Raw genomic sequence first — 18,221 nt, 5'->3', positions numbered from 1 at the left:
CCCACATCCACAGTCCCCCCACACCTACCCACACAGTGACTCACATCCACCCATCCCCCTTCCCACCCTCTCCTGCAAACCCCCCATCACACACCCACCATGTGATAAGGAAACCCAAAGCAAACATTAAAACATATAGATATTTAGGATTTATTTTATTTAGAGACGCAGGCAGGCTTCCACATTTCTTTAACATTGTAAATATAGCAATAAAACATTGCCCATCTGATCAGTCCCCCTTTCTCTCTCTCTTTTGTTCTAATTGAGGAAGAATGTGGATTTTGGGGTATTTTAAAAAGTGAATTTGGGATGCTACTTCAGCAGTCTAGCAGACACAAGGGGCTAGTGTCCCCAGATACCAATTGCCTGGGCCCCAGGAGCTCCTGAGGTCAAGTAACCCTGAGCTACTGACCAGGATAGGTTTTTGTATTGCTGGGGCCAGGATAGGGAAGCTTTTTATGCTGATGGGGATAGCACAGGTGCTGGCCCCGGGCTATAGCTCTCCCTGGCTGCAGATCCGTGAGGAGCCAGGAAGGGTTATTTTGCCCCAAGTGGCACAATTTGCTCTACAACAAAGTGCAAGTCCGAGCACGAGCTGAAGCAAAAAAGCCCTGGCTCAAATTTTCACCACTCTTATTTGAGCTGCTGCAAGTGCACATGCTTACATGTGTGGACATGCCTAAGGTGCTTAAACCTGGATATCCACAGCACTTCTGAAATTATTTAGAGCTGGGGTATTAAATTTACCCAGTGCTGCAGGCTAGCACATACTCCATGCAGCACATGGGGCTGGACTCAGCACATATGCTGCAAGCAGCACACAGGGCTAGTCTGGGGCATGTACTGGATGTGGCATGTGGGGCTGGCTTGATATACAGCACATCCCAGCCTGGCTCCATATAATGTATGCCTCTGAGAAACAAGGCAATATGCTGTCAGGAGGCACAAAAAGTTCAAGATGTTTTTTATGATTAAAACCATAGTTTATATTGAGTTTGGGTAAGTGCAGAACCATTTTTCACTCCTAAGGCAACACACTCAGAGTATGCTATCTAAGAAAGCAAAAAGTTCTTACAGGATGAGGCAGTAACATTCAAACATTTCAGGCTTTACCTCTACTACCACAGTGTTCATTTAGCTAACAATACTTACTTTTCTTTGTTAAGATTTCACTCATGCAAGAATCTAAAGAACCAATAGAGTTCACGGAAGCAAGCCGACCTGAAGATGAACTTGATGTTCAGGAGGAGGTATGCCAATGCATATAGCATGCAGCTATTATTTACGTTGTTTTTGTCTTAATAAAGTAGCATAACAAGTCATGCAGATGCAATATTCTGAGCCAGTTGACTGGCATTCCCAACTCCTCACCCTCAAAATATTACAGCCTTGTGGGCTGCATAAAACTTGGAAGCTGGCTGGCTCTTTCAGGGAAAGCATTGGCTGAGATGCATGCCAAGAAGTGAGGCGAGAGAACAGTTAGTGTGTCTCTGTGTACCTGAAGAACAATGCTAGTGGAAAAAGTTAGTACCTTTTAGTTTTTTTGGAAAGTACAGCCAGTACCATGTGTAAGCATGCATCTCCACTTCAGCACTCTTGAGGCAGTATGCCTGCGTCTGCTCTGTAAAAGCTTGCTGCTTTCAACTAACAAATGATGTTCAGTCTGCCTCCAAGTGCAAATTGGTTCTAAGGAACATAATTACCTCCCAAGATGTTAAGGTTACCTCAGGGACTGAATAAGAAACTGTCTTATCCTAGACTGGCAATGTATTTGGTGGTTTCTGCTCCTGCCCTGTCATGGCCAGTTTTTCCCGGGTGTAGGAGAGAATCCTGCTCAAAATCTGTGATAAAGCTATCAGCCAGAGACTGCTTCAGACTGCAGCCCTTTTAAGAATATTTCCTAGCAGCTCAGTCCTGGCTGACTGAATCTGCTTATATAGCAGTACATGTGCAAAAATGTTGTGAGAGATGTTGTGTACTCAGCACTAATCATGTACTTCTTTTCTCATCTTTCTTCCACCCTCACTGTTTCAACATCACTGCAAACAGGCGATGCGCAGGCTTGCATCATGAAGAAAAATGGATGTTGTCATGCTGTGGACTCGTGAAACTATGTATGCAACAACATTAGACAACCAGTATCTGAATTGGGACCAGTCTTTGCATTTGAAGAAAACACTGATTTCCTTTTGTGAACTCTACAGATCTCTAGAAATGTCTACATTTTGTCTGTTGACAGAATACCCTTGAAATACTCAAAACATTTAATCAGAACTCATTCGCAGAATCACCCATTGTTAAAATTTGGAGGCAGATCATCATAGGTTCTAGAAACTTCAGGAGGCAAGGCTTTGCATGGGTGACAGCTTCTACTGGATGAACTGCATGGTTGGGATAAACTTAGACAAGCATTCAAATGCAATGTATTCTTCACATAGGCATTGTATTCAAAAGTCTATCCCAACAATGCAGTTGGTTCAAAAGAAGATATCACTCACAAAAATTCTTGCCTTTTGCATACGTCTTGGACCATCATGGCTACAACATCATTCCAACATGACAAATTGCAGCTAGTTTTAGGGTTGGTGGATGTAAATGACCCAATACTATGTTGATACATATAGGAAAAAACAGCCACTTGATGGTAGCAGAACAAAGAGCAATGGTCTCAAGTTGCAGCAAGTGAAGTTTAGGTTTAGGTATTAAGAAAAACTTTCTTACTAGGAGGGTAGTAATGCAGTGGAACAGGTTACCCAGAGAGGTTGTGAAATTCCCATCCTTGGAGATTTTGAAGACCCTACTAGAAAAGCCTTGGCTGGGATGATTTAGTTGGGGACAGTCCTGCTCTGAACAGGGGTTTGGCCTAGATGACCTCCCAAGATCCCCTCCAACCCTAATTTTCTATGATTCTGGGGTAACATAGTCCATAGCATTGAGAAGATTACAAATGCTTTGGATTGGTTTGTTCAGTGCCTGGCACAATTAGGTGCTACTGTAACATAAATAATTGATCTATAATATATTCCTCAAACAAAAGCAGCAATAGGCAGTAAGAACTCTGGGCCCTGACCTGCAAAAATATCTTCAATCCCATGGAGTTGAACATTATCACCCCATTCAGCAAAAACATCTTTAAAAAAGTATCTATCTTGGTAATTCTTTAAAAATACTCCTATGTTTGCTTCTGTGTTAAAGTTTTATTATAAAAAAACTTTGTTACATAATCAAAATGGAGGACAGATGAAATTTATTCATGCAAAGTTAAACTTATTGTACTACTACAAAAATGATAACCACATAAAAATTGGGCTCATCAGGAGACACTATTATTTGAGAAACTTGGCTCATTAATTCTATTTTTAGTAACCAGGCCCTACTGTTAAAGATCATAATTGATATCAAACATATATAGAAATGTGTTTTGGCCAGGTAATATATTGCTAACTTATGATTTTTAGGGGCTAGTCTGATACTATTTGCATTATGATATTGCCTTCTTCCATAATTAGTCTGTTTGAAGGTATTAGAACTTTGGGAATACTGTCTTTTCCTCATGTACAACACACCCCTTAATATAACCCATTTTATTTTTGAAAGGCAGAATGAAATAAAGATCCTTCCTTCAAAGCCTTGTGTGTGGGAGGTGGGTAGGGGAAGGAAAGTGCCCAGAGCTAGCAGCAGCCTGCTTAAGTGCCCCTTTACTTGTGCTTTCCCCGAGCAGAAGCTTAAGTGGCAAGCACTGCTGTTACCATATTTCCTTGATCATAACGCCCCCCCCCACCAATTTCCAGGACCTGAATTTTGGGGGAAAATATGTATTATGAGCCAAAAAATATGGTAGGTTGATCTGGAATTTGAGTAAAGGTATTAGAATCAGACCCACTATCTAATGTTGGTTTAGTGGGATATAAACTAACCCTTTCTCTCTTGTAATAGAACATGTCAAACAGACCATGCTAATTTAAGTTAGTGAGAATGCATAAATATAGTAATTTACACAATGTTCAAGATTATAAGAAAAGCTATGCAATTTTAACCCCTGGTTTTAAGGCAATAACTACGTAAGAAATGATGGTTCCCCACTGTTACTACTAATAAATACATTTAGATAGGAAAATAGTTACATTTTTAAAATTGAAGGAAGGAAATTACCTGGGGTATGTGAGGCTGCTACACATTTAAAACATTACAAGACATGAAATACAAAGCAGACAGAAACTGGACATTGCCACTGCATGACACTGGGCAAGAGGACCTGCGGTCTGACACAGCAAATGGCAGTTCTTATGTTCTTAATCCCTGCAGGACTTAGGTGCTAGCAGGGCTTAACAGTTCCTATACACTTTGATCCTTTTTAGAGCCACCCCTATTTCCAGGCCTGCTTCCCTAACCATTTGAGCAAGGACCCAAACAGTGGGGATGTATAGGAGGTGCATGGGGATGCATGTGCACCCCGAGAGCACCAGTGTACCCTGACTGGCTACGCTCACTGCTTACGCGATGGGCGGGGGGCAGGCGGGAGCGCTGGTGCCCCCCCTGCAAGCACTGGCTGATTGCTGCAGTTGCTCTCGGAAACGGATGCAGCCACTCCTGGAAGCAGGGGCAGCAGTGATTGGCTGCTGCGGCCTGTCCCAGGCAGTGAGATAAGCCGCAGGGGGACACCCCCCCTACCCACCTGGGCAGCAAGACACATGGGCAGCAAGACTGGCCATGGGGGGACTGGACCCAACTGTATTTTTTAAAAAGAGCTATTTTAACTGGGATATACAAAAAACTAGAACTCTTGGTTCCAAAATAATACCTTTTATTAGATTAACTGGAAAATGGCAAGAAAACTGTCCTTTTCAGCAAGCTTTGTCAGGCTCTGGGAAAAGTGTAGATGGTACAAGATGGTAAAAAGCCCCCATAGGTAGGAAATAAACTTCATTTTTGCACAGAGGGAGCTGAAGATGGAAGTCTGTCCCTCTGGGTCCATGAGAGTGTCTGTGATCTGTGTTGAATAGCTCTTTGATGTGTTGATCAGGTAGAATCCCTTCCCTGGAGGTGTCAGATGGCAGGCAGGGAGGTAAAAAAAACTTCTCTGCTGTTCTGTAATGAAGTTTAAAATCCAAAATCGGCTAAAATTCAGGATTTTAACTGGAATTCATTCAGGTTTTTTTGTCTTTATTAATTTTGTGTCTCAGGTCAAATCAGTCAAATTAGTTGAATTTCATCTGTTGAGCAGGGCCGAGTCATTCAGGCCCATGTAGCGGTACCACTGGCAAGTATCTTCCCTCTGGGACTCTTCAGTCTAGGGTTTCAGACACTTCCAAATGCATGGCACACTTCCTAGCACAGGCCCCAAACCCAGAGGTCTTGGGGTTCAGATGCCTCCGAGTCTTGCTTGCCCTTAGCCAACAGGCCGAAGAAGCAATAATGCAGCGTTTCTCAACCTGTGGGTCTCAACCCAAAAGGGGGTCACAAGAATAGATGAAAAGGTTACGAATAAACTTTAGAAATGGATCAACACACGTTAGAAATGGATTCTCCTTTAAAGGTGAAAAACATGGGAAAGTGTGGCTTTTCCCTTGCAGGCTGGCAGAGTTCCCCTCACCCCACACTCTGGGGCTGCGGGTCAGCAGCGAGGGGCGCTGTGTTGCATCCCTATGACGCTATAATGGGTCGAGACTGGCCATCCATGCTTATAAACGGGTCCTGGGACAAATAAAGTTGGGAACCGCTGCTAGGGCAGACCCTGGTAGGGGGCCTGTCTGCAGTGCGTCGGGCAGGTCTCCACTTGCCCAACACGACGCCATTCAAGGGGATCTGACCTCCCCGGGAAACCACCTCCCGGTTCTTCCTCCGCCCAGTACGATGAATTCAGGGCAGAGGGCGCCCCCCCGGCTGCATCCCCGTTAGCCTGGCTCCGACGGCCAGGCTGGAGCGCTCCGGGGCAGCCACGGGTGCTGTCAGACACACGCCACTTGTGCAGAGGACCGGGCTGCGGGGCCAGGCGCCGCCTACGACCACCTCAACATGGGGGGGTGAGGTACTACAGCTCCAGGCATGCACCGGGGCCAAGGCGCGGTTCGCGGGGACCAGTCACTCCCAGCATGCACCGGGCTCGTTCCGGCGCCAGGGAAAAGCGCGTTTCCCAGCATGCCGTGCGGTGCGCCGTTCCGTCCTACCCGCTCGGGCGTGCAGTGTTCTGGTCGCCATGGTGACCAGTCCCACCGGATTGCGCGCCACGGGCATCTCCCGCGGGCACGCCCCGCCCCCTTGCCCAGTGACAGCTTCCGGTTTCGCTGTTCTGTCGTTTCCGGCTCCTCCCTTCCGGCGCGGGGCACTTCCGCTCCCACAGTGCCCCGCGCCGAATCATGGACCACAGTGGTGAGGAGGGGCGGCGGAGGGAGAGAGGCCCGTGCGGGCCCGGCCTGGCCGGGCCGCCTCGGCGCTCGCGGGTGCTGCTGCTGGCTGTGGCGGGGCTCCGGGGGGGCGGCTAGGCCACGTTCTGAGGCCTGGGCCTCACGGGCTGAGCCCGCGCCGAGCGGAGCCGAGGGCCGCGGCCTGCCCTAGCTGCCGCCGGCCCCGCCCCCGCTTCCTTCCACCCGCCGACGCCTCGGGGCGGGGAGGGCTCCGGGTGTGGCCGCCGACGGCCCGTGCTTTAGCCCCGGTGCCCGGAGGTTGCTGGCTTCGACCTCGCTCGTTGCGGTCACTTGTGACAGTGGCCGCCTTCGGGACGGTCCCAAGGGGCTGGATAGAGGTGCCAGCGCTGGGCCACACCCGTTAAACTCTCGGCATTCAGTGGGTCCCTGGAGGGTCTCGGTGCTGATCCCAGGGAGGTGGGCTTAACCCCTCTCCCCCAACTGCTTGACCCTTCAGCCGCTGCGATGCTGGGCTCGTGCATCTGACCCTGCTCCTTTAGCGTAGTGAGCCATGATCCCTCTGGCTGTGCAAGAGCCCAAGGTCTGTCTGGAAAAAGTCCCTTCCTGAGCATTGTCCAGAGGTTCCCTTGCTCCGCTTGCAGATTGCTGTGCAGGGGCTTGAGACTAGGTTTCAGCCCAGAAATATGAAGCTGTTCTTGACCTTGTTTCTGACCTCCAGACCTGGCTGCATTTGTAGTCACTCCCATGCAAAAAGAGCTTGAGCCTGGGGAATGGCCTGGAGTGGAAAGGCCACGGAGCCCAGAGGTTGGGATGGCCAGGGACAGGTGCAGGGAAGGGGCTGAATCTAAACCCACAGTGCAGGATTGAGTGCATGCTATTAGTGTGTGCTGACTGGTGCCTCTTTAACATGTGTCAGGACATAACCAAAAACTTAAATTAAAAAAAACTGGTAAAGTCATGTAAGAGAATTCTCATGCTTCGGTGGACCCTTGTAGGTTATGAGCTGGGTTAGAAGGATGATAGGAAGCTGGAAACTTCCTGGAGTCACATTAATTCCTGCTGTAACTCCATTGGCTTCTGGAGTCTGTAGAGCTAAACCAGGTGAGCAGGCTGGTAGAGTTTAGTTGATTTTTCAGAAGCTCTTGGTTCATCTATCCTACTCCTAGGAACAGCTCTGATGGTCTTTTCTGGGGTAGTTTTTATCCCACATGCTCAAATGTTTCATTTCCTAATAGAGGTAGTTAGCTTGTTAATCTGAAGTCATTCAGAAGGCAGGGTAGATGCGTACCTTTATAGACTAATGAAATAAGAGGTATACAAAGTACAAGATTTCACTGCATCATTTGCTAATGATTTTCTTAACAGGAAGTTTCCTAATATTCAGCCTACCTTTTTTTTTCACCTGTAGTGCTAGTCTGCACAGTTAGTGTACTTAGAGTGAACTGGTACATAAATAGCCTGAGGAGCTACCTTGTTCAGAAACATTTTCTCTAAAGATCTTGTGCCTAAAAAGTACAGAAGAGAATGTACTTTTTATATCTAAAATAATTGCTGTACCAGAAGAGCTTTCAGAAAGCTTACAGTGCGAGTCCATTGTTTTGTATTATGTGTTGTATGACAAGAGAGTCTGTTAAATACTTCAGATATTTTTTCCTCTTGGTTTATTCATCTTACCTATGCTAGAAGATCCTTCATTTATACTTCGTTCGCTGTCAGTATCAAAGAAGCCCCATAATTACCTTCAGTGCCTGTGAAGATTTTAGAATAGAACATAGCCCTTGTTTAGGTGTCTGCACTGGCAGTGGTGTGGACTGGAGGAGCTGAAAGGTGTTTGCTTTATGACTTTTTTTGCTCTGCATGTGCAGGCACAACTGTTTTGCTGAGAATTTTAGTTTTTTGGCCCTTCATGTACTGCTTCAAAATTGTTCTCCCTGTCGACTTCACTGGAATTGCTGTGCTGCTGGCTGCTAATAGATGTTAATGAGCAGCAACACGGGTTTTGTAACAAGAATCATGATTTCCTAAAGTCAAGAATACCCTTAACCTTAAAAGTATTGGCTCTGTGATGCTCCAGTCCTCAAGTCCCTAAAAGAGAGATCCGTGAGTTAAAATACACTTTGACTGAAGAACTGGTTTAATTAGTGGAAAACCTATTCCCTCCTCCTCCTCAAAAAATCCAATAAAACTAGAAACAATTTTTAGTGAGTGTACTTCTTATCTTCTACATTGTAATGGTAGCATTCAGAGCACTGTGTGAAATGGGTGCACTTGACCACTCAGCAAAATGGAGAAGTGCTGAGTCTGAGACGAAACTGGTCTGAGAGTCAGAGAAATTTACCATATTCACTCAATAATAAGGCAAGGTTCCCCACCCCCCGCATTCAATATGGGGAAAATTAAGCCTTGTCTTATGATTGCATACGACTTATCTGAAATCAGAAAATGCACTGGGGATGTCAATGTTAGTGGCCAGGCACCTAGTATGTGGTCAGTCATCAGAGGGCACCTGGGCACCCCTCAGCATACAGGGTTTCTGGCTGGCCACTGCAGAGTCACTCCAAGCTGCCTGCCAGCACGTGTCGCATTGCTTTGGCACCCTCTGGCTGGAAACCACGCACACAGCTCAAAACAATGCAGCAGGTGCTGCCCATGCCCTATGCCCACAGTGCAGGGTTTCTGGCCGGTGCATGCTGAGTTGCTCTGAGATGCTGTTCAAGCAGTGGGTGCTGGAGCAACCTGGCACATGCTGGTAGCCTAGCCAGGTCCCTTTCTGTGAGCTGGGTTGTTCCAGCACCTGCTGCTTGAGCAGCAGTGCAGAGCAACTCAGCATGTGCTGGCTAGAAATCGCATGCTGTGTAGACAGTGTCTGGCTGGCACCTTTAGGTCACTTTGAGATGCATGTGCAGTTTCCAGTCAGAGGGTGCCGAAGCAAATTGGCACACGCTGACAGGCAGCAGCTTGGAATGACCCTGCACTGGCTGGTCAGAACCCTGCACACAGCTCAAAATGACCTGGCAGGTGCCAACTGGGCACCATCCCTGCAGCATCAATTCTGGATAGACTACTGGACAGTGCATGGGTACTATATGCAAATTGATATACCCATGTTTAATTTCAAGGTTATTTTTTTCAAATTTGCTCCTTACTTCCATGTGTGCAGAGACAGCAGGGTCTGACAGTAAGGAGAAAGGGAAGGGTCTGCTAGGGAAAAAAGTGGGGGAAGCAGAGAGCAAAGAAGAGCTACCTGATCCCACAAATTAGTTTTCCCTGCTGTAGCAGTGAGAGGGGGACAAATTCAAGGCAAGCCTCCAATCATTTGATTCTATACCTGGAAAATGGTAACACATTTTTATATTTTCCATATATAGAATGTAATTATGGGGGTCGTCTCATCATCAAGGTCATCTTCTATTTGAGTAATACAGTTGTTCTGTTCCTGGCTTTGCAACTGGACTGCTAAATGATCTTCAGCCATCACTTTGCCTTTACAAACCTGTTTCCTTTTAACCCTTGTGTAATTTGTTCAGTTTGTAAGCATGAGGCTTACAATGGACTTGTTGCTAATCTTAGCTAAGGTATCTAGGCACTACTGTATTATTAATAATAAAACTTCTGTGATCTTTTAATCTGATGGTTTGTCACTTATATCTGAAATGGGCCAGAAGGGGTCACTGTTAAATGAAATAAAAGCAACAGTTCCAGCCTCTGCTGGCCAGTTCAAATGATGATGAACCCAAAATGTATTGCATAGCTGCAGGCAAAGGGTATTGGGTTGTAGAGGCCTCTCTAAAAAGAGTTTGTTTTCACCTTATAACTTAAACTATGGTCAGGGCTTGTAGATGAAATGGGAAAACTAGGTAAGAGGTGTTAGGGCTCCTTCATATCAAGATAATCAAGAGTTTGGGAACTTTTTTTATACAACTTGTCCACTGTGATGATTACAATGAGCCAGCATGGTAAGAGAACATCATTTAAAATATTTTGGTTTTGTACAGGTTTTATAGTATAGTGAGCCAATATTACCATTAGGCACTACACAGACACCCAGAAAAAGGCCATGCCTTGAAGAGCTGATGCATTGATTTATCCCAGAATAGACTGATTTTTTTTCCTTCTAATGAGTAGGGTCTGGTACAATAAATTAATCTTAAATTAGCTTTAATAAAACCAGAGTTATACTCCCAATTTGTCTAGATTTATACTTAACTTTTTAGGAAACTAATATGCAAAATAACCAGGAAAATACAGTAAACATATTTTCTTCTTGTATAGACAATGATTTGCAAGGAACTAATAGTTCTGGATCATTGGGTGGTCTTGATGTTCGCAGACGAATCCCTATAAAGCTCATCTCCAAGCAAACCAACAAAATCAAACCTGCACCTCGAACTCCAAGAAATATGAACAGGATGCCTTCAAAGACACAAGCTGGTGATGATGGTAAACTAAATAAATCAGTGCTGTGAGAGGAGAGGCAATTCATTTATTTTTTGGTCTGCACTAGTGGTCAGATGCCCCATTCAGTAGCAGAGCCCTCATATGTTAGGTGCTGTGCAAACACATAAGAACATGTGACTGAGACATCCACATATTGTGTTATAAGCAGTAAATGGCCCCTGCCTCCAAAGAACAAGGAGGATTTTTTTATTCTGTTTCTGTTCCTCTTTTTGCAGAAAGTATCTAAGCCTAAAATTGGATGAAGGCCCAGCTGACACTGAAATGCCATAGTATTTCTGATGGTTTAAAATGCTCATCATTCTATACTAAAATCAGTCTGAGTCATTTAGAAAGGTAATAGTTTGTGTCTGAAGTGTGGTCTCTTTTTTTCCCCAGAAGAATTTGATTATAATGAAGAGGAACGATATGAATGCAAAGGAAGTGAAATGTTTGGGAATCAGCGAAGATTCCCTGGACCCATCTTTTGGGACTTCAAGGTACAATCTTGGATGCAGTGGTTTGGATGATAATATAAATTAAATTGCTCCCTAAATTTTTAAATATATGGGGAGCAAGTTCATCTTTAAAGTGTGGAAATGAAATGGGATGCATCCTACTTACCTTTACAAAAATCAAATGAAAAATAGTACTTCTCTTACTTTTAGCATTGCTGTAAAGGTATTTTGTCCTTTTTCTCAGATTGTGCACAGGTCCATGTTTCTTAAGAAGTATTTAAGAGCTTGCAAGCATATTGGTAATATCGAAAATAAGCCATCATAATATTGCTCTTCCTTACAGATAAACTTGCTGGGAGAAAAGGATGATACCCCAGTCCATTTTTGTGACAAGTGTGGATTGCCTATTAAAATGTATGGGCGCATGGTGAGTAGAGCTACTCGTGGAAAAGGTGTAAAATTTGAAGCAATTTTAGAAGTAGTTAGTGGCTTACTGGCAAAATTGTAGGTAGCTAGTGTCTATGTAACATCATTTATGACAGCTACTTAATATTTGTAAGAAAAAAAGGAGTCATTGATTTCAAGGCAGATTATTGCAAAATAAGGTCTGCATCTCAGAGCAGAAGCAAGTAGATGTATCACTATAGGGCCAATTGATTTTAGGGGAGCTGTGTAGAAGCAGTAGGGGGTATCTCTGTGCATTTCAGTTCAGACTCAGCCACTTAATTTATACAAGAATGCCATACTATTCATGTTCCACATATTTTGTGCTGTTACCTTGTTGAATCAAGGAACAAAATGGCAGATATGGTGAAACGATGGCAGACACAATGTTTTAGTTGCTCCCATTGTAATCAGTTGAAAAATACTTTTTAATGCAAAAAAATGTGTAAGAGGGCTATAATACAAATTTAACATTACAGTGACCTTTTTCAGGTAGAGTACTATATATTAATGGGAGACTTTAGCTGAGTTAGTAAATTCCATACAGTAATCGTTTTTGTTTCCCTTAAAATAGCAATCAAACCTAATGCTTAGGATGAATTTAGAATATTGCCTATAATTGGATAGATGCTAATATTACTGTAGAAGAAGCTTGTGGCACATTTGTTTATTTACAGATTTGCCTAAATGTTTCACATGTTGTTTTCAGTTGCATTCATCTTTAAGTTCTTGAAACCATCTGATCAGAGGTATCATGTCTCTTCCTGAGCTGTACCTATCTGTTTCATAGACAGTTCAATGGAGGAAAGATCTGTTTTCTACGAGAGAGTCACTAAGAAGTCATGTTCTTGAGGGAAAATATGAGAACTTTTAAAAAAATACATTCTACAGGTGGCCTATTTGTTTACACCTCGTTTTAATAGAACAATTATTTGTATGTCTCTAGATACCTTGCAAGCATGTTTTCTGCTATGATTGTGCTATATTACATGAGAAGAAGGGAGACAAGATGTGTCCAGGGTAAGTGAGCTGGAATTTGTTTATTAAAAAGGGATAATGTAGAAATGGGGAAAAGAATAATTATTTCACAGAATCTTTTTTAATGTACATAATTTTGACACAGTGGAAAAAACACATGACTCAGTAAGAGAAGTAGTAAAGAATAGTGTTTACTGAACCTTGATAGGTTAGTTTAACATAACGGTTTTAACTAAATGATGAGGGATTCAGCTTCACTGCAGATATGTAAGTAGTAGAGATTTGAAATAGTTAATATGTTTAGGTTCTTCCCTTCCTTGGTAATTTGCAAAGAAGTGACAATTCACTAACAATTAAGGGTCACCTGCCAATTATGTACTCTGAGCTCAGGATGGTTCTCTGCTTTGTGTTGAGTGATAAACCTGCATGGGATGCCAATTATAAACAACACCTCGGAAAATGCCAGTCTACTTTGTAATTGCTTCTAGGGGAAACTGGTTTTGAAATATTTGAGTTAATTTAGGAAATGCAAGCCTTTTCTATTGGTATGGAAGTAAAAGCATTGGCTTTTAGCATAAATACTTCTAGATTCTGAACTGCCTTTGACAATGAACTGATTTTTTTTCCAATATAGCTGTAACGAACCTGTGCAGCGAATTGAGCAGTGTGTGCGAGGGTCTCTCTTCATGTGTAGCATTGTTCAAGGGTGCAAGAGAACATATTTATCTCAGAGAGACTTACAAGCTCACATCAACCACCGTCACATGAGAGCTGGAAAACCTGTTACCCGCCCTCCACTTGAACCTGTCCATCCTCCTATTGCCCCACCTCCTGCTGAAATTCCTGAGCGTTTCATAATGCCACCTGATAAGCATCATTTGAGCCATATTCCGCCAAAGCAGCACATCATGATGCCACCACCGCCTTTACAGCATGTGCCACATGAGCACTATAACCAGCCTCATGAGGACATTCGTGCGCCCCCGGCAGAGATGTCGATGGCTCCACCACCTCCTCGCTCGGTCAGTCAGGATACCTTCCGTATCTCAACAAGAAAACACAGCAATTTAATAACTGTCCCTATTCAGGATGATTCAAATTCAGGTGCCCGAGAACCACCTCCACCAGCCCCAGCACCTGCTCATCATCATCCTGAATACCAGGGTCAGCCAGTGGTGTCCCACCCTCATCATATAATGCCTCCACAGCAACATTATGCACCGCCCCCGCCGCCACCACCACCAATTAGCCATCCAATGCAGCATCCTCCCCAGGCAGCAGGTACTCCTCACATGGTTTATAGCCAAGCTCCTCCACCGCCGATGACCTCTGCTCCTCCACCAATAACCCCTCCCCCTGGACACATCATTGCCCAGATGCCACCATATATGAATCATCCTCCTCCAGGACCTCCCCCTCCCCAGCATGGTGGCCCACCTGTAAATGTTAATGCACCCCCTCCCCATCACTATAATCCTAACTCTTTACCACAGTTCAGTGAAGATCAAGGAACTCTTAGCCCTCCTTTTACACAGCCAGGGGGAATGAGTCCAGGGATCTGGCCAGCTCCAAGAGGGCCACCTCCACCTCCGAGAATGCAAGGTCCACCTTCTCAAGCCCCTCTTCCTGGACCACACCACCCAGATCAAGCCAGATACAGACCCTATTACCAATGATATGAGCGGTAAAGTGAACTGAGTATGCTATGAGAAAAAACTATACAGCAGCCTTTTAATGAATCTGACTGTTTGGACCTCTCGCTTTCTCTCCTCCTTCCCTCTCTCTGTCTCTCTCTGTCTCTCTCTCTTTTTTTATTAATAATACCATTGTTGTGACAGTAAGACACTCTGGGCACTTGAATCTTAAAGGATTTTTAAGCCTTGACCATAGGACTTCAAATACACTGTAGTTCTAAAATAAGTGGCTTAATAGACTGCAGCTATGTTTTAACAGAACTTATGTCCCTAAAGGGGCTAGACATGCCCCAGAGATGATTGCTTGTAATATTAGTTCCTGAAAAATTGAACATCCGTTGTACCACTCTAAGTATCACTTTTGTTAAATCCAATGTTTAGTTTTACTTGTGATAACTTTTTGTTAACCTGTGTACAATAATTAAATTTAAATATGGTTGTAAAAGTGCTGGGTTTTTTATGTGAACTTGAGAGTATATACTATTTCTGAAACGCTGTTTCATGTTTTCATGTTTCACAAACACTTTTCCCAAAAGTCGTGTAAGTATGACGGGCATTCACAAATCCTTTCAAAATAACATTGTTTACATTAAACTGATTATTCCATGTTTAAGATGCTATAATCTTTCAGTATGTTGCACTTCAAACAGAAGACTTTAAGTTGAGAACATTTCAGGATTACAAATGAATAATTCAAAAGATGCAGCTCTGGCATGATGCAAAGCTATATTAATTTAACATTTTAAAAACTTTTTTTAACTCCTTTTTTGTCCAGAAAGTTAGGTGTAGCTTGGGAGCTCATGTGCTTCTCACTGTGTTGAACTCGTGTTATATGTTTGCCCATCTATATGTGTTCATATAGATGGTGTCATTGAGTGAGTTGCCATGTCACGTCCCAAAAATCACCTCCTTTCATATAATGGGCATTTACCTATTTTATATAAAATTTAAGTCCATCAAAAACAAGTGTAAGAAATTCACACTCCTGTAGTGCATTTACTAATAGTATTGTTTAAACAGAGCTACACAGGGAAACCATCTATTTTGTTTTAATTGTCCTAGTAGGGTGTTCATTTTTGCATTCCAACATTAGTACTGAAAAATAAGTTTTAAAATTTCATTTACTCTCAGTAATGAGCCGCATTCATCTGTAAAAAAATAAAAAATCTAGTTTTGAATTAGGTTTCTAACCTTATGGTATCCCTCTAACCTTATGGTGTCCCCATAAAATATTGTAGGGATCCAGCTTATGGTTGTGAAAAACCATAATTTGTTTCTCAACACTTTCATGTGTTACCCAATACAAGCTGTTAGCAGGCAGGTTATCAGAGTGCCCTGTCGGCAGAGCATTCCAAACTTTATAACTTTGCAGATAAAATGTGTTTTCTAGTGGTCAGAGCAAGGGACTCTGTCAGGCATCTATGCTGCCTCTGCCACTGATTTGTTTGGTAACCTCAGGCAAACCTCAGGCCTGGTTTTCCAATTTAGGTGCATGAGAATTCCACAAGTGGGTCTGAAAAACTTGCTTATGTGCTTAAATGGTTATTTTCTGTCAGCTGACCAGCTGAGGGTGCTGTTGTAATATGCTTTTAAAAAAATCAGGTTTAGCCTCAGTTTTTCTATATGGAAAATAGGAATAATGCCCAGTTTTTAATGCTTTTAAGACTATGGGATGTAAAGCCTTATATATGTGCAAGTTATTACAGCATAGGCTTTGTTGAAGTTTTAGCATTTTATTGTGAAGCAATGGAAGGCCCCAGTAACTTGTTTTTGTTCTACAGACTCATAATAAAAAATATGGGTACTTTTGAAGTACCTTTTTATAGTGGAGAACATATTGTTCATAACTCAGTCAGTTGCACCTCATTTAGGTACATTTTGTTGATATGCTGAGAACTCCATCTAACAGCTTATCATTGTCTTAAGTGAATATTTGTCTTCCTAATATTTTAAGCCATTTTATTTGACTGCTGTAGCTTGTATTCCACAATCTCCCCTTTTCTTTTTACCACTGGACTCTGGTGGTTCTAAGAGCTGCTTTTTGTAATATCACCTACCCAGTGATTTAAGCTTCTGTAGAAAAGACTTGAATTCAATGTAGGGGCCAATTTTACTTTGAACTTGATTCCTTTTGACAGACTTTGAGGCGTGATGGCAATGTGTCCTCTACTGAAAGTTTGGCAAACTCCAAATGGAATAAGCTTCCAAGACTTTGGCAGCCATCTGTGTTCTTTAGCTGACACTAAAAAAATGTTAGTTCACTCCATAATGCACCTAGTCTTAGCAGCAGGTTGGATTGCATTTCTTTATTTGGTGATAACTGAAGGCAATAAAAGGTTTTGACCCATGATCCATAAGAATATGGTTTAATACAACACTGGCTTGTTTCTCTTTAAATCACTAGTAATGTTCTCCTGTTGATTTCTCTTACCATGGTAATGCTGTTCAGTTTATTAGCATAGGTCTTTCATTCAACCTAGCAATTCACAGAATAAGCCCGTAATATTACTACATCCAAGACAACCCCTTGGATAAAATACGAATTTTTTTTTTCCTTTACAAAGTCAAGGATAATTGGCATTTCAGAGTTTAGGGTTTGATCCAGGTCTCACTAAAATCAATGAGGATTTTGATTTAACAAAATGGGATCAAAATCTTTGCTTGAGTTGGCCACTTACTGAATGTGGTGTCATGCAACCACAGAACGGACCCAAAAGGCATGCAGGAAATGGGCCAGTTGTGTTAAGTGCTTGGCTTGAATCTATTTTTGCCTATTTAAGTGCTGTGAATGCTGAGCACAGCATAGAATAGCAGAGTTGAGGCCATCATTTTTATATCTACCCTATGAAGACGTTGATTTACTGACTGAAAAATTGGCGCCGGTGGGAGCTCAATGTTACCAGGATGTTAGCCAGCTACTTTTCAGAAAGAAGCAATGATACTAAACTCAGAAATGCCAGTTACCAATAAGCATATTTATACATAGCATGCTTTAAATTAAATCAGAGTAAGAAGCGCTTCTTACCTTGTAAAGACTTGAGAGTCGCAACTTGAATGAAATAATTTCCTTGTAAAGACACTACTACTTCAGTAATTACATTTCAATTCTGAATAAAGATCATGTTTGGCTGCACTTGTAAAATACTGGTACTGTTCAGAAATAGTTCTCATGCTTTAAAGAAACTGTTTGCTTACATTATACATTTGCTAGCCTTTCTGAGATTTTGTAATGAGCACATAAATGGCAGAGAGATGATTGTTAGTATCTATCATTAGATTAATCCTTTAGACTGAAGAGATTAAAACATCCAGATTGTTAAACGGCTTGGTGAAATTCTTTTTATCAGTTGTTAGAGGTTTAATTTTTTTTCAAAACTATCAGGGATATGGATGCCTAATTCTTTTAGGCAGCCTTGAAAATTGTAAGGCCTCACATATTATTTCTGTATTCTGTGCCTGAATAATACACTGTTTAAAACCAAAGCAAACTGAATGTATGCACAAATTCTTCTGCCCACTATGCAGAATGCTACAGTTTGTGTGCATGTATGTTATGTATCAGCTGTTTTCTTTTAGAGAAGAAAAATGTGAGCTCTACTGTTATAACTGATACAAGAAAATATTTGAACTGTTGGGTATGAATCTAATATCAGTAGTTCTGCATTTTTTAATTATAGTGTCCTTGAGTAGCTGTTTAGCTCATTTGGTTGGAGCAGTGGTGCTAATAACACTTAGGTTGCAGCTTTGATCCTTGGCTGGACTCTTGAGGTCCCTTAGAGCTTTACTTCTCTATGATAAGACTAAAGGTGGTGGCAAGTTCATTCGGTCTAAAAGGAGTAAAATGGAAG

General features: G+C 42.6%; 2 protein-coding genes across 8 annotated transcripts in view; both read left to right on the top strand.

The window, feature by feature from the left end:
* The window catches only part of SLC26A4 (solute carrier family 26 member 4), a 53,379-nt gene extending 50,685 nt beyond the window's left edge, over positions 1 to 2,694 (top strand). The window contains exons 19-20 of the mRNA XM_019509327.1: positions 1,167 to 1,250; positions 2,050 to 2,694. Of these exons, the coding sequence (XP_019364872.1) occupies positions 1,167 to 1,250; positions 2,050 to 2,073 (108 nt within the window). The 3' untranslated portion in view covers positions 2,074 to 2,694. The remainder of the gene's footprint in view (positions 1 to 1,166; positions 1,251 to 2,049) is intronic.
* A 3,576-nt stretch (positions 2,695 to 6,270) lies between these two features.
* CBLL1 (Cbl proto-oncogene like 1) lies at positions 6,271 to 14,866 on the top strand. Of its 7 annotated transcripts, none has more exons than XM_019509409.1 (6): positions 6,271 to 6,369; positions 10,638 to 10,796; positions 11,199 to 11,299; positions 11,601 to 11,684; positions 12,648 to 12,721; positions 13,314 to 14,866. In XM_019509409.1, exons 1-6 carry the CDS (start codon positions 6,357 to 6,359, stop codon positions 14,353 to 14,355), a joined length of 1,473 nt encoding a protein of 490 aa, XP_019364954.1. In that variant the 5' UTR covers positions 6,271 to 6,356; the 3' UTR covers positions 14,356 to 14,866. The 7 variants fall into 7 exon arrangements, with proteins under 7 accessions (XP_019364954.1, XP_019364952.1, XP_019364950.1 ...); XM_019509407.1 differs by having other exon boundaries at positions 10,638 to 10,805; positions 11,202 to 11,299; XM_019509405.1 differs by having other exon boundaries at positions 10,638 to 10,805.
* Positions 14,867 to 18,221: the final 3,355 nt, after the last annotated feature.

The sequence above is a fragment of the Gavialis gangeticus genome, unplaced genomic scaffold, assembly GCF_001723915.1.
Source record: "Gavialis gangeticus isolate Ggan-Ray unplaced genomic scaffold, GavGan_comp1, whole genome shotgun sequence".
Taxonomy (NCBI): domain Eukaryota; kingdom Metazoa; phylum Chordata; order Crocodylia; family Gavialidae; genus Gavialis; species Gavialis gangeticus.
This window is presented reverse-complemented; position numbering and strand designations above follow the sequence as displayed.